The sequence below is a fragment of the Mobula birostris genome, chromosome 8 (genome assembly GCF_030028105.1).
Source record: "Mobula birostris isolate sMobBir1 chromosome 8, sMobBir1.hap1, whole genome shotgun sequence".
In the NCBI taxonomy this organism is placed as follows: Eukaryota; Metazoa; Chordata; class Chondrichthyes; order Myliobatiformes; family Myliobatidae; genus Mobula; species Mobula birostris.
The window spans coordinates 136,889,097-136,913,148 of record NC_092377.1 but is presented as its reverse complement, the minus strand read 5'-3'; the positions used below and the strand labels follow the sequence as shown (position 1 = coordinate 136,913,148).

At 43.0% G+C, this 24,052-nt stretch overlaps 1 protein-coding gene across 2 annotated transcripts in view; it reads left to right on the top strand.

The window, feature by feature from the left end:
• LOC140201763 (inactive carboxypeptidase-like protein X2) overlaps nucleotides 1–24,052 on the top strand; it is a 124,446-nt gene that overhangs the window by 71,899 nt on the left and 28,495 nt on the right. For both annotated transcript variants that reach the window (XM_072266392.1, XM_072266391.1), the window contains 3 exons: nucleotides 2,938–3,047; nucleotides 15,364–15,512; nucleotides 23,822–23,906. In XM_072266392.1, coding sequence (XP_072122493.1) covers nucleotides 2,938–3,047; nucleotides 15,364–15,512; nucleotides 23,822–23,906 — 344 coding nt within the window. The remainder of the gene's footprint in view (nucleotides 1–2,937; nucleotides 3,048–15,363; nucleotides 15,513–23,821; nucleotides 23,907–24,052) is intronic.

Genomic DNA, 24,052 nt, shown 5'->3' with positions numbered 1-24,052 from the left:
CAAATGGAATTGATTGAGATGCAGTGTGACGACATATTGAGATCGAAATTTCATTCTGAAGATGTGTCAGTGCTTGACTTCTATAGAAAATACATTCATCCAAGTGGGAAGTATCCTAACTTAGTGGACCATGCAAAAAAGATGGCATCATTGTTTGGCAGTACTTATCTGTGTGAGCAATTATTTTCAAAAATGAAGCATGCCAAGAACCATTTGAGAACAAGATTGACTGAATGCCCATCTGGATAATGTCTTGCTCTTGGCATCAACAAGTCTGACACCCAATATTGAGAAGCTTTCAAGCAACAAATAGCGCCAAGTTTGTTTGCTTTAAAATTTTCTTTTTTTATTATACTTAATTTACTTTGTACCACCATTCAATGTATCACGTTCATATGTTTTATGTTTAAAGATTCTTTGTGTCCTGTTAATAGTTTCAAAAGATGCCTTGATTGAAATAAATTGCAACTAAACTGAGTTCTTTGATTACTAATTGGCATCCTTGGTTAAGCACAAATGATTTCTAGTGTGTGTTATTCATTAATTTGAGGCACATTATAACTAGATGTATTTAAATGGATAATTCCCATACTTCAAGTTTTTTATGGCATTTATCTGGCCCACCGTCCACTCATTAAACGCGATCCAGCCCACAGAGGCTAAAAGGTTGCCGACCCTTGATTTAGACATACGGAGGAGAATAGACCCTTCCAGCTAAATGAGCCATGCCACCCAGCAACCCACCTATTTAACCATAGCCTGATCACAGGAGGATTTGCAATGACTAATTCACCTACTAACTGCTATTTCTTTGGACTATGGGGCGAAAGCAGAGCCCTCGAAGGAAAGCCACATTGTCACCCAGAGAACGTGCAAACTCTTTACGGAGGGAACCAGATTTGAACTTTGAACTCCAACACCCCAGGCTGTAATAGTGTCGCACTAACGGTTACTGTGGCTCCCCATCCTGAAGGAGCAGACGTATGCAAGTGATAATCACTACTGAGAGGCCAGATTCAGATTTGCTGGTCCCAAGTGAACATCCAGGCAGCAGCCGGTCCTGACATGTGCAAATACCATTTTGATTAGCCACCATTAGCCTGGTCTCATAGAACAGCTGAATACATCTATGAACATGCAAGTCAGATAAGTGGAGATGCTGACGTGCTCTAACAATGAAAATGAACGCAGATGCTCACAAACAAAGCAGCTACAAGGGGTGATTGATAAGTTTGTGGCCTAAGATAGAAAGAGTCAATTTCAGAAAACCTAGCATATTTATTTTTCAACATAGCCCCCTCCTACATGTAGACACTTAGTGCAGCAGTCGTGGAGCATACGGATCCCTTCTTTGTAGAAGTGGTCCGCAACAGGGGTGATTGATAAGTTTGTGGCCTAAGGTAGAAGGAGATGAGTTATTAACTTCAAGCTTTCTGCATTATCACTCAAAGAGTTGAACTGCACGTGCATATAACGAGAGCGTCTTGGACCTCCAGGTGGTCCACAGCAGGGGTGATTGATAAGTTCGTGGCCTAAGGTAGAAGGAGATGAGTTATACAGCTCTCGTTACATGCACGTGCAGTAATTATGAGAGATACAGATAGGGTAAATGCAAGAACGCTTTTTCCACTGAGGTTGAGTGACTTGAACTAGAGGTTATAGGTGAAGGGTGAAAGGTGAAATGTTTAAGGGAACATGAGGGGAAACTTCTTCACTCAGAGGGTGGTGAGAGTGTGGAAGGAGCTGGCAGAACAAGTGGTAGAAGTGGGTTCAATTTCAACATTTAGGAGAAGTTTGCATAAGTACATGGAGAGGAAGGCTATGGTCCGGGTATAGCTCAACGGGACTAGATAGAATAATAGTTCAGCACAGAATAGATGGGCCTAAGTTCAACTCATATAAGTGTGATCTGATTCATTTTGGTAAGTCAAATATGATGGCAGAATATAGCATTAATGGTAAGACTCTTGGCAGTGTGAAGGATCAGAGGGATCTTGAGGTCCGAGTCCATAGGACACTCAAAGCTATGGACTTTGAGTGGTTGACTCTGTGGTTCAGAAGGCATATGGTGCATTGGCCTTCATCAACCATGGGATTGAGTTTAAGAGCCGAGAGGTAATGTTACAGCTAGATAGGACCCTGGTCAGACCCTATTTGGAGTACTGTGCTCAATTCTGGTCGCCTCACTACAGGAAGGACATGGAAACCATAGAAAGGGTGCAGAGGAGATTTACAAGGATGTTGCCTGGATTGGGGAGCATGCCTTATGAGAATGGGTTGAGTGAACTCAGCCTTTTCTCCTTGGAGCGGCAGAGGGTGAGAGGTGACCTGACAGAGGTGTACAAGAAGATGAGAGACATTGATCGTGTGAATAGTCAGAGGCTTTTTCCCAGGGCTAAAATGGCTAGCATGAGAGGGCATAGTTTTAAGGTGCTTGGAAGTAGGTACAGAGGAGATGTCGGGGTAAGTTTCTTATACAGAGAGTGGTGAGTGCGTGGAATGGGCTGCCAGCAACGGTGGTGGAGGCAGATGCGTTAGGGTCTTCTAAGAGACTCCTGGATAGGTACATGGAGCTTAGAAAAATAGAGGACTATGGGTAAGCCTAGGTAGTTCTAAGGTAAGGACGTGTTCAGCACAGCTTTGTGAGCCAAAGGGCCTGTATGTGCTGTAGGTTTTCTATGTTTCTACATTTCTAAGGGCCTGTTTCTATTCTGTAGAACTCTATGATTCTACAGCAGAAGTTTCTATTCTTACCATAAGAGATTATATTTGAGGATATTTTTCAGTACCTCTAATACCTAGGCAATTCAGGAGGAGATTAATTGAGAGAAATTACAAATTCTATAGACCACACTGAGCAGTGACTTAGTGTACAGTCAGTCAAATTCCAATTCTCCCAGTTCTAGTGCATCTGTTGTTTCCGTTTCTCTTTTTCAGAATGTCCTCCTCTGGGTCTTGAGTCCCACAAAGTAGCTGATGACCAATTATTAGCATCATCTGTCCTTCGACATGGACTTGGTCCTCAACGTGTTCGACTTAATATGCAGGTAAAACCAATTCTGGCTTGTTCCAAGTTGCTACTTCTAGTTCTGGACAGATGGGAGAGTTCAAGCTCTGGAGATCTGGCACAGAAAAGGAGCTGAAGTCTGAGGAGATTAGCCATGTTCATATTGAAAGCAGGGCAGATTTGAGAGGCTGAAAGACCTATTTTCTAGTATTCTTATGACACTACTGGAAATTTGTGCTATTTTGATTCAAGCTGCTTTCTGTTCATAAGAATGTAGCATGAAACAAAAAAATAATCACAAAAACCAAGTCCAGAAAGCAGCTAATGAAAAACATCTTGTTTCCCTGCACCAGAAAACATATTCAGGTGCAACCAGTCATTATAAATCTTTCTGACAAACTGCTCAAGTACTAAACAAGAGTTATTTGCTTCATCCAAGATACATCAGAACACTCTTTATTTGATCACATTTGAATAATTGCCTCAGTGTTTAGACCATAAGATATAGGAGCAAAATTAGGCCATTTGGCCCATCAAGTCTGCCCCACCATTTCATCATGGCCGACCTTTTCCCTCTCAGCCCCAATCTCCTGCCTTCTCCAAGTAACCCTTCATGCCCTGACTAATCAAGAACCTATCAACCACTGCATTAAATATCAGAATCAGAATCAGATTTAATATCACTGGCACATGTCATGAAATTTGTTAACTTTACAGCAGCAGTACCTGTCATGGTCCGGTCCGTGAAGTCTGCATTCCAGTTCATGGTCCAGTCCATGGACTCAGGACTCCGGGTCTTCCAGCTGTCCCTTGTTTTGATTGAGTTAAACATAGGCACCTGATTCCCATATTGGGGCTTGGAATATAAGTAGCCTTTGTCTTGTTAGTCTCCCTTGGAGCAACCTGCTGGTGGAAGGCTAGTGAAACCATTTGTGATCTCTAGACCTGGTTGGAGGACCACTGCTTCATAGAGCCTTGTTGCCACTTGTTGGAGTAGTCATTGTGGTGTGGATTTGGCTGTTTCTGTAGCCAGCCAAGGTTGCTGGCTGCCCTGAGACTCAGAGCCACCCTGGATTGAGCTCCCTTCCTGTCCCTTGCCTCTGTTGGGTAAGCCAGGTAAGAGGCTGTGGTTGGGTCTGTCCCTCCCTGTCCTTGCCTCTGTGGGGTGAAGTTCTGTGTCCTGCCCAGGAGTAGCTCTAAGAACCCAAGCCTCGAGGATCCCCAGCCTGCAGCCTCAAGACCCAAGACCCCAGCCTGTCTCCAAGTTCAAGAGCCAAGACCCCAGCCACGTCCTGTCTGGTAGCCATGCCATGTCCTTGCCTGGTTCTGGGGTCTGAGCCCGAGGCAAGACTCAGGTCTTGGGTCCTTGCAGTCTCTGGCTTGGAGTCCAAGCCCAGGCTCCTAGTTCATAGTTCCTTGTCCGAGTTCCCTGTGTCTAGTCCATGTCCTAGCCCTAGTCTGCGTTCTTGTCCCTGCTCCTTGCCTGTATCCTGTCACGTCCCTACTCTAGTCAAGTTCTGTTCCTTGTACTTCAGTTTCTGTGTCTTGCATTTGGGTCTGTTCCCAGCACTCCATTGTGATAGTATAATGTAATACATGATAAATATAGAGAAAAAACATAGTTGTATTAAGTATATTAAATAGTTAAATTAAAATAAGAAGTGCAAAATAACAAAAATAAAAATGTAGTGAGGTAATGTTCATGGGTTCAAAGTACATTTAGGAATTGGATGGCAGAAGGGAAGAATCTGTTCCTGAATCATTGAGTGTGTGCCTTCAGGCTTCTGTACCTCCTTCCTGATGGTAACAGTGAGAGGAGGGCATGTCCTGGGTCGTGGGGATTCTTAATGATGGATGCTGCCTTCCTAATGCTCTGCTCTTTGAAGATATACCCAATGACTTGGCCTCCACAGCTGCCTGTGGCAATGAATTCCCCAGATCCACCACTCTCTGGCTAAAGAAATTCCTCCTCATCTCTGTTCTAAATTCTGAGGCTGTCCTCTGGTCATAGACTCCAGCACCTTAGGAAGAATCCTCTCCATATCCACTCTATTGAGGCTTTTCCCTTGAGGAAACCATGCTGACTTCAACTTATTTTATCATGTGCCTCCAAGTACCCTGAAACTACAGCCTTAACAATCGACTTCAATATCTTCTCAACCACTGAGGTCAGGCTAACCAGCCTATAATTTCCTTTATTCTGCCTCTTTCCCTTCTTGAAAAGTGGAATTACATTTGCAATCTTCCAGTCCTCCAGAACCATGCCAGGATCTATTTATTCTAGAAAGATCATTACTAATGCCTCCACAATCTCTTTAGCCACTTCTTTCTGAACCCTGGGGTGTGAATCATCTGGTCCAGGTGATTTATCTACCTTCAGACCTTCAAGTTTCCCAAGCACCTTGTCCCTAGTAATGGTAAATTCACTCACTTCTGCCTCCTGAGACTCTAGAATGGCCAGCATACTGTTCGTGTCTTCCACAGTGAAGACCGATGCAAAATACTTATTCAGTTTGTCCACCATTCCCTTGTGCCCCATAACTACCTCTCCAGCATTATTTTCCAGCAGTCTAATATCCACTCTCACCTCTCATTTATACGTTATGTAACTGAAGAAACTTTTGGTATCCTCTTTAATATTATTGGCTACCTTACCTTTGTATTCCATCTTTTCCCTTATTATGACTTTTCTAGTTGCTTTCTGTTGGTTCTTAAAAACTTCCCAATCCTCTAACTTCCTACTAATTTTTGCTCCATAATATACCCTCTCTTTGGATTTTATGTTGGTTTTGTCTTCTTTTGTTAGCCATGGTTGCATTATCCTGCTTTTAGAATACTACATCTATCCTGCACCTGCTGAATTTCTCCCAGAAATTCCAGCCATTGCTGCTCTGCTATCATTCCTGCCAGTGTTCTTTTCCAATCAATTCTGGCCATGTCCTCTCTTGTGCCTCTGTAATTCCCTTTACTCCACTGTAATACTAATACACCTGACTTTAGCTTCTCCCTCTCAAACTGCAGGGTGAATTCTATCATATTATGATCACTGCCTCCTAAGGATTCCTTTACCTTAAACTCTCTTATCAATTCTGGTTCATTGCACAACACCTAAACCAGAATAGCTGATCCCCTAATGGGCTCAAACATGAGCTGCTCTAAAAAGCCAGCACATGTGCATTCTACAAAATCCCCCTCTTGGGATTCAGCACCAATCTGATTTTCCCAATCTACCTGCATATTGAAATCCCCCAACATCATTGTATCATTGCCTTTTTGACATGCCTTTCAATCTCCTGTTGTAATTTGTCAACCACATATTTGCTACTATTCAAAAACCTAAATATAACTCCCATCAGGGTCTTTTTACCCCTGCAGTTTCTTAACTCTACCCGCAAGGATTCTACACTTTCCGATCCTATGTCACCCCTTTCTAAGGATTTGGTTTCATTTTTTACCAGCTGAGCACCCACCCTCTCTGCCTAACTGCCTGTCATTCTGATACAATGTGTATCCTTGGATGTTAAACTGCCAACTGTGATCTTCCCTCAGCCAAAACTCAGTGATGCCCACAACATCATACCTGCCTGTCACTAACTACGCTACAAGTTCATCTGCCTTATTCTGTATACTGTGTGCATTCAAACATACCACCTCCAGTCCAGTATTCATCACCCTTTTCAATTTTGTCCATCTTTTATGTTGCAACTCATCCTGTTGACTGCAATTTTGCCCTAACATCAGCCTCTTTGCTAGCAGTCTCAGTACACACTGCCTCTGGTTGTAAACCAACTACCCCATCCTCAGCCCTATCACTCCAGTTCCCATTCCCCTGCCAAATTAGTTTAAACCCTCCTGAACAGATCAATGAACAAACCTGCTCACAAAGATATTGGTCTCCCTTGGGTTCAGGTGTACACTGTCAGTTTATTTAGTTCGTACCTCCCCCAGGAGAGCTCCCAATGATCCATAAATCCGAATTCCTGCCCCTCAACCAGGCATTCACCTGCCAAATCATCCTCTTCTTACCCTCACTGGCATGTAGCACAGGCAGCAATCTAGAGATTACTACCCTGGTGGCCCTGCTTTTCAGCTTTCTATCTAGCTCCATAAAATTGCTCTTCAGGACCTCCTCCCTTTTCCTACCTTTGTCCTTGGTGCCAATATGTACTGAGACTTCTGGCTGCTCACCTTCCCCCTGTAGAATGCCATGGACCCAATCCAATCCCTCACCCTGACACCTGGGAGGAAACATATCACCTGGGTGTCTCTTCCATGCCGACAGAATCTCATCTCTATTCATCTAACTATGGAAACTCCTATCACTACCCTAGCCCTCTTCACCTCTCTTCTCTGTTGCTGTTTAGAAAGCTCTCACACTGCACAGTAGGCATAATTCACAGGGTTCCCGTGGACAAAGATTTCATCATCCAGGGTGGAGAGTGTCAAAAGTGTTTGGAACCAGGCAAGGTCTGAGGATAATGTCAACTCCCTTCTACTCCAGGAAGGTACAGAAGTCTGAAAAACAGTCAATGTGACTCCCTCATTCAAAAAAGGAGAAAGGCCAAGGGCAGGGAACTACAGGCCGAGGGCAGGGTTAAACAGGCCGAGGGTGGGGAACTACATACTGAGGGCAGAGTTCTACAGGCCAGTCAGTTTAACAGTGATTATTAGACAGATGCTAAGAGGAGACTCTCCACTGGGCAGGGTCGACCATGGATGTTGTGTCCCAGCTGACTATGTTGTTGGAGTGTGCACAAGCCAGGGCAGTACGATATGGAGAGCGAGCTGTTGCCAATGTAACAGGCTCCCCCTCTCCGCACAGCTGATGAACCCAAAGGAACAGCGGAGACCGATACCGTTTGGCACCAGCAGCATCACAGGAGTTGCTCATCAGCTCTGAACTCAACGTAGGATTGCCTTAGGAACTCCAGCTCCAGATTTTTCCCTCGGGCTTCACTCCCAAAGCCTTCCCCATGAGTGGGTATAGCTGTAAGGCAGCGGAGGTTTGAGATCAGAGTTTTCCTTCTAGGTGAACTGTCAGCCACGGCTGATGAGCCCCATCTGGTTTTAAGGCACCAGTACACCTTAGGGACTGCAGTGGTTCAAGAAAGCAGCTCGTCACCACCTTCTCAAGGGCAACAAGGAATGGGCAATAAATGCTGGCTTAGATGACGACACCCACATCCCATAAACGAATAAATAAGAAAAAGAAGTAACCCTCCTTTGCCTCTTCTCCTGTCGGTATAAATGGTTCTTTTGGCTTAGTAGCTAAGCCACACATAAAAGCCAGGAGCTGGACTTAGTTAGCAGAGGCTATTTGAACCTCACGCCATTGGGATCATTTAATAGCTAGTGGGAGCTTAGCCCCACTACAGCAACAGCACCCTCCTCCTGCCCTCCCCCCACCTATGGCACCCTCAAGGAACCAAGCTGCTGAGAGGAAAAAGTTGATTATTTACAAAAGCAAAGTATATTTAAACCTAATCAACTGTTACAAAAGGTAAATCATGTTTGACTAATTTGCTTGACTTCTTTGAGGATGCAACAGGGCGAGGTGATAGAGAGGAACATGCAACTGTAGAGCATTTAGATTTACAGAGTGGCCAAGTAAGAGACTGGTACATAGATTGAAAGCCCATGTTGGAGGAAGTACGCTAAAACAGACTGAAAGCTTTCTGCCTTATAGAAAACAGCAAGTTGGAATAAACGGGTCCTTTTCAGACTCAATCTGGAGTACGCCAGGGATCTGTTGCTCACTATTTCTAGTCATTTCCGTGAGGAATCGACCGTATGTAAGGTTTCCAGATCTGCCGATCACAGAAAAATATACGGATGGGCAAGTTGCGATCAGGATACCATGTGACTCTGCAGAGGAATATGGATAGATAGAGTGAGTGGGCAGAGGATGGGTTTGAGGGATTTAATGCGAGGAAGCATGAAGTCATGCACTTCAGTAAAAGAAATCAAAGGACAGATTATTCTTGAAGTACAGAGGGATCTTGAATCAGATCATTTGGAAGCAAATGACATGTAGGCTTTATTGCAAACGGGTTGGGGGTTAAGAATAGGAAGGTTTGGTTATGGTTGTACAGGGTGTTGGTGAGAACAAACATGGGATACTGGCAACAGTTTTTGCTCCTTTACCTGAAAATGAGATATAGTTACAGAGCAGGCAGTATGAAGGACAGTCACCAGGCTAACACATGGATAGGAGCATCATTGTACCAACAGAGCCTAGTGAGTTTGAGTCTGTATTCTCTGCAATTTAAACAAATAAGGGGTGACATTATTCAAACGTACAAGAACCTAATGAGATTGGCATGTTTTCACTGGTGAGGGCGTTTCGAGTGAGGGGAGGTAGCAACAAGATAAGAAAGCAGTCATTTCAAACTGAAATGTGAGGAAATTGCTTCTCATAGGAGGTCAAGAATATCTGGAATTCACTGCGCTAGAGGATGGTAGAAGCCAGATCATTTAAAGTGAAGGTGGATAAATATTTTATAGATTTAGAAATAGGGGGATCTGGAAAACAGAAAAGGAGTTGAGGCCAGCATTGATCATATTAAATAGTGGGGCAGGTTTGTAAGGCCTCAGAACCTGACATCTAATATTAAATAGTGGGGCAGGTTTGTAAGGCCTCAGGACCTGACTCCTAACATTAAATAGTGGGGCAGGTTTGTCAGGCCTCAGGACCTGACTCCTAACATTAAATAGTGGGGCAGGTTTGTCAGGCCTCAGGACCCGACACCTATTATTAAATAGGGGGGCAGGTTTGTAAGGCCTCAGAACCCGACACTTAATATTAAATAGTGGGGCAGGTTTGTAAGGCCTCAGGACCTGGCATCTAACATTAAATAGTGCGGCAGGTTTGTCAGGCCTCAGGATCTGACTCCTAATATTAAATAGTGGGGCAGGTATGTCAGGCCTCAGGACCTGGCATCTAATATTAAATAGTGGGGCAGGTTTGTCAGGCCTCAGGACCTGACTCCTAATATTAAATAGTGGGGCAGGTTTGTCAGGCCTCAGGACCTGGCATCTAACATTAAATAGTGGGGCAGGTTTGTCAGGCCTCAGGACCTGGCATCTAACATTAAATAGTGGGGCAGGTTTGTCAGGCCTCAGGACCTGGCATCTAACATTAAATAGTGGGGCAGGTTTGTCCGGCCTCAGGACCTGGCATCTAATATTAAATAGTGGGGCAGGTTTGTCAGGCCTCAGGACCCTACAGTATTAAGTCGTGCGGCAGCTTTTAAAGGACTCATGCCCCTATTCCTGCTCCAGTTTTGTTGTGTTTTGTCTTTTAATACATTCAAGGTTTTTTTTTTGCCTCAGCCCAGGGACAGTTCCAACAGTGAAGGCTGGAAATGATAAACTCCAGATAGAAATCTGTTTACAAAGAAAGCCTAGAACGTTTTGTGTTTTGCCTTCTAAGCACAGATGTGTTCATCGTTGTCATACTGCCCATCTCCTGCTGAGTTATTCTAGAAAGCAGTATCTTTGGCTCTGAGAGGCAATTTTAGATGAAAACATACTGTGACTTTGCCAGAAATTGGTTGATGCCAACAAGCAAGAGTAAATAATTTCTGCTTGATATGTCAGAGCTAGAAAACAGGCGACACTCAGCAGAATCTCTTTAGACTGACCACAAGTGGGCTTTCTGCGGTGTGTATGCGTTGCATCTGACACAAAACCTGATCCAATATTTACACTAAATCTGCAAGCTAAATATTATCAAAATGTTCTAGTTGGGTGTGAAAAATGCAGAGTCCAAATCCTGATATACTTTCTTGTATTGTGGTTCACCTGGCTGCACGGTCAAGGCAGTGGCCAAGTCAAGCCAAGGATCAAGTCAAGCAGGGTCAAGCAAGTACCTCCTATTTTGACTAATGAGTCAAAATAGGAGGTACTTTGGTGGGAAAATCTTCCTCCACGGCTGCATATATTGGAGGAACAGAGTAAAACATAAAAACCTGTTTTAAATATTAGATATAATACTAGCATTAGGAAAACAGGCTGCACAGATTCACTGATCCATCACAGCCTCAGCACTGGGGAAACCCTATTTTAAAATTACAGTGGTGTCTGTCAGACAAGAAAGTGCAGATATCTGAATATGAAGGAAAATCTGAAAGGTTCGAAGTACATATATGTCACATATGTACAACTCTGGGATTCGTTTTCTTGCAAAACACAGTAAATTCAAGAAACATAATAGAGCCCGTGCGAGCAACACACCAAATGCCGGAGGAACTCAGCAGGTCAGGCAGCATCTATGGAAAAGAGGACAGTCGACATTCCGGGCTGAGACCCTTCATCAGGTCCTGATGAAGAGACTCAGATCAAAATGTCGACTGTTTTCCTCTTTTCCATAGATGCTGCCTGACCTGCTGAGTTCCTCCGGCATTTTGTGTGTTGCTCGGATTTCCAGCATCTGCAGATTTTCCCTGGTTTAGGATCGGTGAAAGGCTGCACCCAACAGGACGGACAAACACCAACATGCAAAGGATAACAAACTGAGCAAATACTAAAGAAAAAAAGTAATAGGTAAACAAACAAACAATAAATATCGAGAACATGAGATGACGAGTCCTTGAAAGTGAGGCCATGGGTTGTGGGAACCGTTCAGTGATGGGCAGGTGAAGTTGAGTGAAATTATCCCCTCTGGTTGAGGGGTGATAACTGTTCCTGAACCTGGTGGTGTGGGTCGTGAGGCTGATGGCAGCAGTCAGAAGACAACACGTCCTCTGTGATGTCCTCTACGCAAATACCTTAAAAAAAATAAAGAAACTAATTCCAGTCAGGGAGTTATATATATCAATGCTATTTTTGCAGGTTAATAAAACTCCCCCTCAGTTTCGGTAGAAATTCAGTGTTTTCTGATGATTATTTTGAACAAGTATGTGTTTATCAACAATATCAAATTTAGACCATAAGACACAGGAGCAGAATTAGGTCATTCAGCCCAGGTTATCAAACTTGATAACTATTTGAAACAAAGCTGCATAAATACTGTTAATAATTTTAAAATTAACAAATTTATATTGGTTCAAATTCGTATGACATCCCTGAACAACTTCTTAAATCCCAGCCTTAGCTTGATTGTTCAATTAGTTTGATACCCCACAAATGTTTGAAGACAAGTGAACTGTCTTTCGATGGTTTTGGTGACCTGGAGTGTTTACTCTCTATCTCGCAGCACAGATACTGTCTAACCAGCTGAGTTTTTCCAGCAATTTCTGTTTTTTTTAATATTATACTTCAAGTGCTTTACTCCATGACTTCTTATTGCACTATTCAAAGTTATTATTCAGTAACAAAAACACAAGAAAATCTGCAGGTGCTGGAAATCCAAACTGAAGAAAGGTCTTGGCCTGAAACGTCGACTGTTTACTCTTTTCCATAGATGCTGCCTGGCCTGCTGAGTTCCTCCAGCATTTTGTGCATGTTGCTTATGATTCAGTAACATCTCCTTCCTCATGCACCCAACTCTGCAGTTTCACATACATCCTGCTCCCGCCTATCTGATATACACATCAAACCCCCCCCATAACATTCTCTGATGTACTCAGTATGACTTAGTGCAGAACAGTATTGATTCTTCCACAACTATGACAATACGTCTGCGTCAGATTTTTAAAAACTGTAATCTTATGCCATTTTAGCGCTGCCGTGGCAGTGAGGAGGACATCAGAGAGCAACTTTGCGGTTTCTATGTTGCTAACTCTGGATTAGTTAGTTGTGTACTAAAATGTCAAGGGCAACCTGACACTTGGCAGAAAGAAAAGCTATTTAGGGAGTAACCTTCATACTCCTGGAGAAAACATCTACGTCTGAAAGAACATGCATCACAAAAATGCCAGCAAAGTCTCAATTTGGAGTTGTTTTGTACAACTTCCCTGGATGCTGATGTCTAACTGTTAAATAAATCAAACTGTTTGAAATCCAAGTTCCACATTTGTTGGGAAGGGTCTTCTAAAAGCCATTTTGAATATTTTGCTTTCCAATTTTCACATTCTACTCTTGAAGGGAATTATCAGTGTGGAAGTGAAAAGAAGGAGGAATATCCTTAAAATGAAATAACAAAGATAAGCTTTGGGTCAGTTTCTCATCGGGTCTAAAGGTGGGAGAACTTGTCAGGTAAGGCTGCAAGTTCTGAAGGATAAGGTTGAGTTATTATCTTGGCTCCTGAACGATTGGAAACCTACAGATCACTGTTGGTGACTTACATTACTATGTACTGTTGGTCTTTTCAGTCCTACTGATTGTTGATGCTATTCACCTTTTATGAGGGTAAGACAACCCATTATTTTCCCAAATCCCCAAATCTCAACAAATCCTTTTCTTTTGTACACTAATTCAAATATTAACCCCCCTTACCAAACTTTCCTTAAAAACATTAAAGCACATGCACGGTCCCTTATCCACAATCCATAAGATCTGCTCTTGTCACTCTCCAGTTAAACCTATCTATCCTGTAACTCCTCATTCTGAGGATAAAAGTACTTACGTAAATGAGATACAAAGAGCTATGAGCCAACTCGCTATCATAGCGTCAGAGTTATAAAGCTCAGAAAAGGCCCTTCGGCCCATATTTGTGTATGCTGACCCAGATGTACTTTCAAGCTAATCTTATTTTCCAGCAAAGCACATCAAAGTTGCTGGTGAACGCAGCATCTGTAGGAAGAGGTGCAGTCGACGTTTCAGGCCGAGACCCTTCGTCAGGACTAACTGAAGGAAGAGCTAGTAAGAGATTTGAAAGTGGGAGGGGGAGGGGAGATCCAAAATGATAGGAGAAGACAGGAGGGGGAGGGGAGATCCAAAATGATAGGAGAAGACAGGAGGGGGAGGGATGGAGCCAAGAGCTGGACAGGTGATTGGAAAAAGGGATATGAGAGGATCATGGGACAGGAGGCCCAGAGAGAAGGAAAAGGGGGAGGAGGGAACCCAGAGGATGGGCAAGGGGTATAGTCAGAGGGACAGAGGGAGAAAAAGGAGAGAAAGAGAAAGATTGTGTGTATATAAATAAATAACGGATGGGGTACAAGGGGGAGGTGGGGCACTAACGGAAGTTAGAGAAGTCGATGTTCATGCCATCAGGTTGGAGGCTACCCAGACAGAATATAAGGTGTTGTTCCTCCAAGCTGAGTGTGGCTTCATCTTTACAGTAGAGGAGGCCGTGGATAGACATATCAGAATGGGAATGGGATGTGGAATTAAAATGTGTGGCCACTGGGAGATCCTGCTTTCTCTGGCGGACAGAGCGTAGGTGTTCAGCAAAACGATCTCCCAGTCTGCGTCGGGTCTCGCCAATATATAGAAGGCAGCACTTGACTCATATCCTGCTAAACTCTTACCATCCAGATACTTAAATATTTATAATGTACCTGCCTCATTTCCTCTGTTGGTATATTCCATATATCTATCACTCACTGTGTAACAATAAGTTTTCCTCTATTTTCTTATTAAACCTTTCATCCCTAACATTACAACTATATCCTCTAGTTTTTTTTGATTTGCCAGCGCTGGAAAAAAGATCAATCACCCTGTCTATGCCCCTCATGATGTTATGTACTTCTGTGCGATCACCCCACGGTCTCCAACACTCAAATCATTTATACAATGAAAGCCACATCTGACTACCTGTGGCCTTACTGCACCTGATATATGGGGCTGTGCTTACTTGATGATTGCTTGCAAAATTGCTAACAGCTGAAAGGAATTTCTCCTTCTTTGTCTTCCCAGTATTGTCACCTGCCCGAGGTTTATAAAGGAAAGTGGGTTTATAAAGGTCACGATGAAGGGTCTTGGCCATTTATTCCTCTTCATAGATGCTGCCTGACCTGCTGAGATCCTCCAGCCTTTTGTGTGTGTTACTCTGGGTTTCCAGAATCTCTTGTGTTTATAAAGGAAAATAATCTTAAAGGAGGATTTCTCTTTCTTGTAGTGTAGAACATCAAATAAAACCTCCTTATTATGAAGTATAATAAGGAATCCTGTTTCCATAGCAGATGGTCTGCATACTGACTATACTTACTGGGATTAGCACTGGATTCTAAATCCTTACAGAGGAGGCAATAATTATCTCAGCATTACAAGGAGAACTCACAGCTCACTGCATAGCTTGAGCTCACTAGTTACTAATCAGATGCAAGAAAACTGATTAACATCCCAGTTCCAATCCAAACACTATCAACATAGATGGTAAAACCAGCAAGGACTCCACTCGAGGCCCTTCGACTTTACTTTTGCAAAGTACAACTAGTGTTACTAGCCCCGAATGGCTAGCCAAAGAGTGAAAATGAAAATCAGTTTTAGAAAGAAGTGGTGTAATTGAAATTGCTTCTCCCATTTCCCAGGCAGGTACTGAAAATGAGGAGGAAGACGACTTTTACGACGGGGCCTGGTGTGCTCAAGAAGAAGACCAAGCACAATGGATTGAAGTTGATGCCCGAAAGCTGGTTGAATTCAGTGGAGTTATCACACAGGGCCGCGATTCACTGCTCCAGTACGCTGATAAGTAGTTCGCTTTATTGATGGTTGGGTTTGTCGTCTCGTTGCTTTTCAGCTCTAATGAATGTTGCACTTGTGTAAAGACGAAACAAAATGTTTCTGAGTCCTAATACATAGTTTATTGTCTTCTAAACTACGCAAGTGCCACTGTAGTGTAGTGGTTAGTGCGGCGTTATTACAGCTCGCCGTGCTCTGGAGTTCAGAGTTCAATTCCGGCAAGGTTCTGTAAGGAGTCTTTGTACATCCTCCCAGTGGAACGTGAAGGTTTTCTCCGGGTGCTCCAGTTTCCTCCCACAGTCCGAAGATGTATTGGCGATTGTAAGCTGTCCCGTGATTGGGTCAGGGTTAATCCAAGTTGTGGGGATGCTTGTTCAGCATGGCTCAGAGGGCCAGAAGGGCCTAATCTGTGCTGTATCACTGAGTACGTGCAGACAGAATCATACTGAAAGTTTATTGGAGAATATAAGATGGCTTCCGTGACTTTAATCAGTGCTTAAGGCAACAGCTCATAGTTTTAAAGGTAAATGTGCTGAATTTTCTTTAAATATAAGAAAATTTCCAAGGAGAGGGAATATCAGGAACAAAGAGAATATATGGTTTGAAATGATATATTCTTGAGGATATGGTATCCTCAAAAAAGTTTATCTTGAGATTAATATGTGAAACCATAGGAAGAACTAGTCATTGCTTCTCCACTGCCTTTGAAGTTCTGATGTAATCTATAATTACAGATATAGGAATTCTGCTGGTTGTTTGGTTGACTATGATATCTATCCGTTTCAGCAATCTGGAAATGTTTTACTTATATTTGGATATGGTCCCGTTCTAAGCAAATTGCTGTCATATGACTTTCACTAAGTTCTGCTCCTGGCTAACCATTTCTGTAAACTATATAGTGGCCAATCAGTTACTAGTTCTTTTCTCCATCGGTTCCTTCAGCACTCCGTCCTTACTGTCACTCTTATCAAATCACTTTCACATCATCCAGTTCCATCAAATGTTTACATATTCAATTAGTTGGTTCTCTTTCTGTTGTGTGGTCTCGAAACATACTCTACAAACCCCTTGCAATATCTGTATCAAGTTAGTTATTGTCAAGTATCTTTGAAAGGAAAAAAAACTTTTGTTTTAATATATTTGTAATTTTTCATACTGCTCATGTCTAATCATCAGCTATTGCATCTCTTCTGTGGCATGTCCCACTAAGCAAGATCAGAGAAGTATTATTAATACTTAAATTGTTTCTGAGCCATGCAAAATCTTTAAATGTAGACTTATGTGGCTATTTTTATTACCTCTTGGTCAATTTTCCTATTTAGCACAGTTGTGGGGGCCTCATGAGCCTAAATACAGCAATAAAGCATGAAGAAATCCCATCACTGCCTTTTTAAAGTCAAAGTTCAAAAGTTCAAAGTATTTATTATTTAAGTACATATATGTCACCATATAAGACTGTAAGATTCATTTTCTTGTGGGTCCACTCGATAAATCCATAATAGATTAGTAACTGTGGTAGACGGTACCAACTTGGGTGTTCAACTAATGTTCAAAAGACAACAAGCTGTGTAAATACAAAAAGAAGGAAAGATAGATACTACATTGATCCCAAAGGAAATTACAGTGTCACAGTAGCATCGCATGTTCACAGCTATACAAATATTAGAAGAGACGAAAGAAAGAATAAAAAATTAGTTGCCTTAAAAATAAGGTATATAAGATTTACATGTCAAAGATTACAACATTTACGAAATTTCCAAGTTCACACTGATAAGATGGTAGTGAAGAATCCTCGTAATATTACACAGTAATGGGTGCACAGTCACACCTTCTGGATAAGTGATGGTAGTATTACACAGGGTGTCCGCGTTAGCAGGGTGTGGCAAACAGAACTAATGGGAGAGGGTCATCACTTCCCCAGCTATAAGCTGTTCACTATAGAGCCTAATGGCCAAGGGTAAGAATGACCCCATATAACGCTCTTTGAAGTGGTGCAGTTGTCTTAGTCTATTACTAAAAGTGCTCCTCTGTTCAGCCAAGGTGGCATGCAGAGGGTGAGAAACATTGTCCAGAATTGCCAGGATTTTCCGTAGGGTCCTTTGTTCTACCACAGACTCCAGTGTGTCCAGTCTGACTCCTATAACACAGCCAGCGCTTCTAATCAGTTTATTGAGCCTGTTGGCATCACCCATGTTGATGCCATTGCCTCAGCAAACCACCATATAGAAGATTGTATTGGTGACAACAGACTGGTAGAACGTGTGAAGGAGAGGCCTGCATATGCCAAAGGACCTCAGTCTCCTCAGGAAGTAGAGGTGACTCTGGCCCTTCATGTACACAGCCTCTGTATTGATCCTCCACTCAAGTCTGTTGTCCAGATGCATGCCACTTGCAAGTATAATAATAATAAATAAATAAGCAATACATATCAAGAACATTAAGTTAACAATAATTATTCCTGCTTGAGTACTGTTGGGGGGGACAGCCTACCTGGGGGAAGCAACAGTGGTTGTGTCTCTGGCACAGAATCTGGCCCTGTGGCTCAGAAGGGTAGGGAAAGGAGGAGGATGACAGCAGTGATACGGGACTCTATAGTTAGGGGGTCAGACAGGCAATTCTGTGGATGCAGGAAAGAAATGCGGATGGTAGTTTGCCTCCCAGGTGCCAGGGCCCGGGATGTTTCTGATCGTGTCCACGGTATCTTGAAGTGGGAAGGAGAACAGCCAGAGCTTGTGGTACATATTGGTACCAACGACATAGGTAGGAAAAGGGAGGAAGTCCTGAAAACAGACGACAGGGAGTTAGGAAAGAAGTTGAGAAGCAGGACCTCAAAGGTAGTAATCTCGGGATTGCTGCCTGTGCCACGTGACAGTGAGTATAGGAATAGAATGAGGTGGAGGATAAATGCGTGGCTGAGGGATTGGAGCAGGGGGTAGGGATTCAGATTTCTGGATCATTGGGACCTCTTCTGGGGCAGGTGTGACCTGTGCAAAAAGGAAGGGTTGCACTTGAATCCGAGAGGGACCAATATCCTGGTGGGGAGGTTTGCTAAGGCTGTTGGGGAGAGTTTAAACTAGAATTGCTGGGAGGTGGGAACTGAACTGAAGGGAGTTTGACTCACAAATTGAGAAAGCTTGGAGATAGTGCAAAAGGGAGGATAGGCAGGTGATAGAGAAGGGACGTACTCAGACCAATGGTTTGAAATGTGTCTATTTTAATGCGAGGAGTATTATGAATAAAGTGGATGAGCTTAGAGCGTGGATCAGCACTTGGAGATATGATGTTGTGGCCATTACAGAGACTTGGATGGTGCAGGAACAGGAATGGCTGCTTCAAGTGCCAGGCTTTAGATGTTCCAGAAAGGATAGAGAGGGAGGTAAAAGAGGTGGGGGTGTGGCACTGTTGATCAGAGATAGTGTCACGGCTGCAGAAAAGGAGGAAGTCATGAAGGGCTTGTCTACGCCATAGAGTCTATGGAGTCTCTGTGGGTGGGAGTTAGGAATAGGAAGCAGTCAATAGCTCTACTGGGTGTTTTTGATAGACCACCCAATAGTAACAGGGACATCAAGGAGCAGATAGGGAGAAAGATTCTGGAAAGGAGTAATAATAACAGGGTGGTTGTGGTGGGTGATTTTAATTTCCCAAATATTGATTGGCATCTCCCTAGAGTGAAGGGTTTAGATGGGGTAGAGTTTGTTCAGGAAGGTTTCTTGCCACAATATGTAGATAAGCCTACAAGAGGAGAGGCTGTACTTGATCTGGTATTGGCAAATGAACCTGGTCAGGTGTCAGGTCCCTCAGTGGGAGAGCATTTTGGAGATAGTGATCACAATTCTATCTCCTTTACCTTGGAGAGGAATAGGAACAGACAAGTTAGGGAATGTTCAATTGGAGTAAGGAGAAATATGAGGCTATCAGACAGGAACTTGGGAGCATAAATTGGAAACAGGTGTCCTCAGAGGAAAGTACAGAAGAAATGTGGCAAATGTTCAGGGGATATTTGCATGGGGTTCTGAGTAGGTACGTTCCAATGAGACATGAAAAGGATGGTAGGGTACAAGATCCGTGGTATACAAAGGCTGTTGAAAATTTAGTCAAGAAGAATGAAAAGCTTATGAAAGGTTAAAAAAAACTAGGTAATGATAGGAATCTAGAAGATTATAAGGCCAGAAGGAAGGATCTTAAGAATGAAATTAGGAGAGCCAGAAGGGGCCATGAGAAGGCCTTGGTGGACAAGATTAAGGAAAACCCCAAGGCATTCTATAAGTATGTGAAAAGCAAGAGGATAAGACGTGAGAGAATAGGATCAATCAAGTGTGACAGTGGAAAAGTGTGTATGGAACCAGAGGGAATAATGGAGGTACTTAATGAATACTTTGCTTCAGTATTCACTACGGAAAAGGATCTTGGCGATTGTAGGGATGGCTTGCAGTGGACTGAAAAGCTTGAGCATGTAGATATTGAGAACGAGGATGTGCTGGATTTTTTGGAAAGCATCAAGTTGGATAAGTTACTGGGACCAGATGGGATGTACCCCAGGCTACTGTGGGAAGCGAGGGAGGAGATTGCTGAGCCTCTGACAATGATCTTTGCATCATCAATGAGGATGGGAGAGGTTTCAGAGGATTGGAGGGTTGTGGATGTTGTTCCCTTATTCACAAAAGGGAGTAGGGATAGCCCAGGAAATTATAGGTCAGTGAGTCTTACTTCAGTGGTTGGTAAGTTGCTGGAGAAGATCCTGAGAGGCAGGATTTATGAACATTTAGAGAGGCATAATATGGTTAGGAATAGTCAGCATGGCTTTGTCAAAGGCAGGTCGTGCCTTACGAGCCTGACTGAATTTTTTGAGGATGTGACTAAACACATTGATGAAGGTAGAGCCGCAGATGTACTGTATATGGATTTTAGCAAGACATTTGATAAGGTAGCCCATGCAAGGCTTATTGAGAAAGTAAGGAGGCATGGGATCCAAGGGGACATTGTTTTGTGGATCCAGAACCGGCTTGCACAATAGAAGGCAAAGAGCAGTTGTAGACGGGTCATATTCTGCATGGAGGCTGGTGACCAGTGTTGTGCCTCAGGGATCTGTTCTGGGATCCCTACTCTTTGTGATTTTTATAAATGACCTGGATGAGGAAGTGGAGGGATGGGTTAATAAATTTACTGATGTCACAAAGGTTGGGGGTGTTGTGGATAATGTGGAGGGCTGTCAGAGGTTACAGCAGGATATTGATAGGATGCAAAACTGGGCTGAGAAGTGGCAGATGGAGTTCAACCCAGTTAAGTGTGAGGTTGTTCATTTTGGTAGGTCAAATATGATGGCAGAATATAGCATTAATGGTAAGATTCTTGGCAGTGTGGAGGATCAGAGGGATCTTGGGGTCCGAGTCCATAGGACACTCAAAGCTCTACGCAGGTTGACTCTGTGGTTAAGAAGGCATACAGTGCATTGGCCTTCATCAATCGTGGGATTGAGTTTAAGAGCCGAGCGGTAATGTTGCAGGTATATAGGACCCTGGTCAGACCCCACTTGGAGTACTGTGCTCAGTTCAGGAAGGACGTGGAAACCATAGAAAGGGTGCAGAGGAGATTTACAAGGATGTTGCCTGGTTTGGGGAGCATGCCTTATGAAAATAGGTTGAGTGAACTCGTCATTTTCTCCTTGGAGTGATGGAGGATGAGAGGTGACCTGACAGAGGTGTACGAGATAATGAGAAGAAATGATTGTGTGGATAGTCAGAGGCTTTTCCCCAGGGCTGAAGTGGCTAGCATGGGAGGACATAGTTTTAAGGTGCTTGGAAGTAGGTACAGAGGAGATGTCAGGGGTAAGTTTTTTACGCAGAGAGTGGTGAGTGTGTGGAATGGGCTGCTGGCGGTGGAAACGGAAACAATAGGGTCTCTTAAGAGACTCCTGGCTGGCTACATGGAGCTTAGAAAAATAGAGGGCTATGTGTAAAGCCTAGGTAGTTCTAAGGTAGGGACATGTTTGGCACAGCTTTGTGGGCTGAAGGGCCTGTATTGTGCTGTAGGTTTTTCTATGTTTCTGTGTTTCTAACATGAGATGAAGAGTCCTTGAAAGTGAGTCCAGGAGTGATGGGAACATTCCAATGACAGGGCAAGTGAAGTTGAGTGAAGTTATCCCCTTTGGTTCAAGAGTTTGATGGTTGAGGGATAGTAACTGTTCTTGAACCTGGTGGTGCGAGTCCTGAGGCTCCTGTACCTTCTTCCTGATGGCAGCAGTGAGAAGAGAGCATGTCCTGGGTGGTGGGGGTCCCTGATGATGGATGCTGCTTTCCTGCGACAATGTTTAATGTAGATCTGGTTGATACCTTTGATGGACTGGGCTGTATCCACCACTTTCCATTCAAAGGTATGGTGTTTCCATACCAAGCTGTAACAGAGCCAGTTAATATACTCTCCACTAAATATCTATAGAAGTTTGTCAAAGTTTTAGATATCATCGCAAACTCTGAAGAAAGTTGAGGGTATTGGTATTGGCAGCATTGTCCATACTCTGAGAACAAAATTATTATTTGTATACATTTTTATATAATACAAACAAAACATGGAACTATTAATGTCAGTTAATCTGTTTTCATTTCAGATTTCCAGCACCTTCCCTTTTTGTTTATCAGTTACCATTCCTCTTCATTTGACAACATTTGCGTCTCTCTGCCCTTAACCTTTTTCATCCCAATTCATTTTTTAATTTCATTTTTACTCCTGACCCCTCTTTTACATTCAGTAAGAAAGTCAAAGACTTGTGTAACGCATTGTTACAGCAGTCCTGGGCCAAGAGAAAGCTCAGAATTAGAATCAGATGCATCTTATCATGGACATATGACATGAAGTTTGCAGCAGTGGAGTGAAAAGACATTTTTTTAAAAATCTATAAATTACAAAAATAAATAAATAAATAGTACAAAAAAAAAGTAATAATGAGGTCATGTTCATGGACCGTTCAGAAATCTGATGGCAGAGGGGTGATGAAGTTGTGCTACTCAAACAGGCAATCCTTCATTCATGACCAGCTTCCCACACTTTCTTTCCTCAAGCCAGCTTCCACTTTCTCCTTTACTAATACAACGTCCTTTGTTGTTCCCAAAATGTAAGCATAATACCCTGTATATTTCCCCCTTTTCTGCATCGCCCAATGCAAATCTCATCAGAATGTTTCTTCAGCTCTGTTCACCACAGTCGCACAACTATCTCTGCAGCAACCTTCTTACAAATGTCACGTTTAAAACCCAATCATGAAATTATCTAATTTCAACCTCTTGATTAACTCACCTTCTTTTAAACCTTGAAAATTTCTGTGACTTTGGCCTTTACATCCTGATTTTCCTAATTTTAAAAATATGTTTCATCTTGAGTCACCATTTGAGTATTCTTCACAAATGCTTAACAGTCAAATCATATTAGTGCCAGCATTTGCTGGTGAAGGTTTGATAAAACATAGACATCTACAGCACATTACAGGCCCTTCGGCCTGCAATGTTGTGCCGTCCATGTAGCCTACTCTAGAAACTGCCCAGAATTTCCCTAGCGTGTAGCCCTCTATTTTTCTAAGCTCTATGTATCTATTTAGGAGTCTTTTAAAAGACCCGATTGTATCCACCTCTACCAACTTTTCTGGCAGTGCATTCCACACACCCACCACTCTCCGTGTGAAAAACTTACCTCTGACATCTCCCTTGTACCTACTTCCAAGCACCTTGAAACTATGCCCCCTCGTGTTAGCTATTTCAGCCCTGGGAAAAAGCCTCTGGTTATCCACACAATCAATGCCTCTCATCATCTTAAACACCTCTATCAGGCCACCTCTCATCCTCTGTTGCTCCATGGAGAAAAGGTCAAGTTCACTCAACCTATTCTCATAAGTCGTGCTCTCCAATCCAGGTAACATCCTTATAAATCTCCTCTGCGCTCTTTCTATAGTATCCACATCCTTCCTGTAGTGAGGTGACCAGAACTAAACACAGTACTCCAAGTAGGGTCCAACTAAGGTCTTATACAGCTGTAACATTACCTCACAGCTCTTGAACTCAATCCCACAGATGATGAATGCCAACACACCGTACACCTTCTTAACAACACCGTCAACCTGCGCAGCAGCTTTGAGTGTCCTATGGACACGGACCCCAAGACCTCGCTGATCCTCCACACTGCCAAGGGTCTGACCATTAATACTATGTTCTGTCTTTAAATTTGAACTACCAAAGTAAATGACTTCACACTTATAAACTGATAGACTCCTCTAGTCACAGAAAGGTCTTGATATTAACAGCTGGTTCTCTTTCTTGACAGCAATGACTGGGTGAACACATACTACGTGCAGTTCAGCAACGACAGTCGTACATGGACGACATACACAGATGGGTATTACGATTGGGTATGTGTCTCACTTAATGGTGTATATCGTTGAGTTATATGGATATAACTTATTTACTGCTTGTTAGGCCACGAGCATTAGATTAGATTATGAGGACACTCGGTCCTCGTTTATTGTCATTTAGAAGTGCATGCATTAAAAATGAT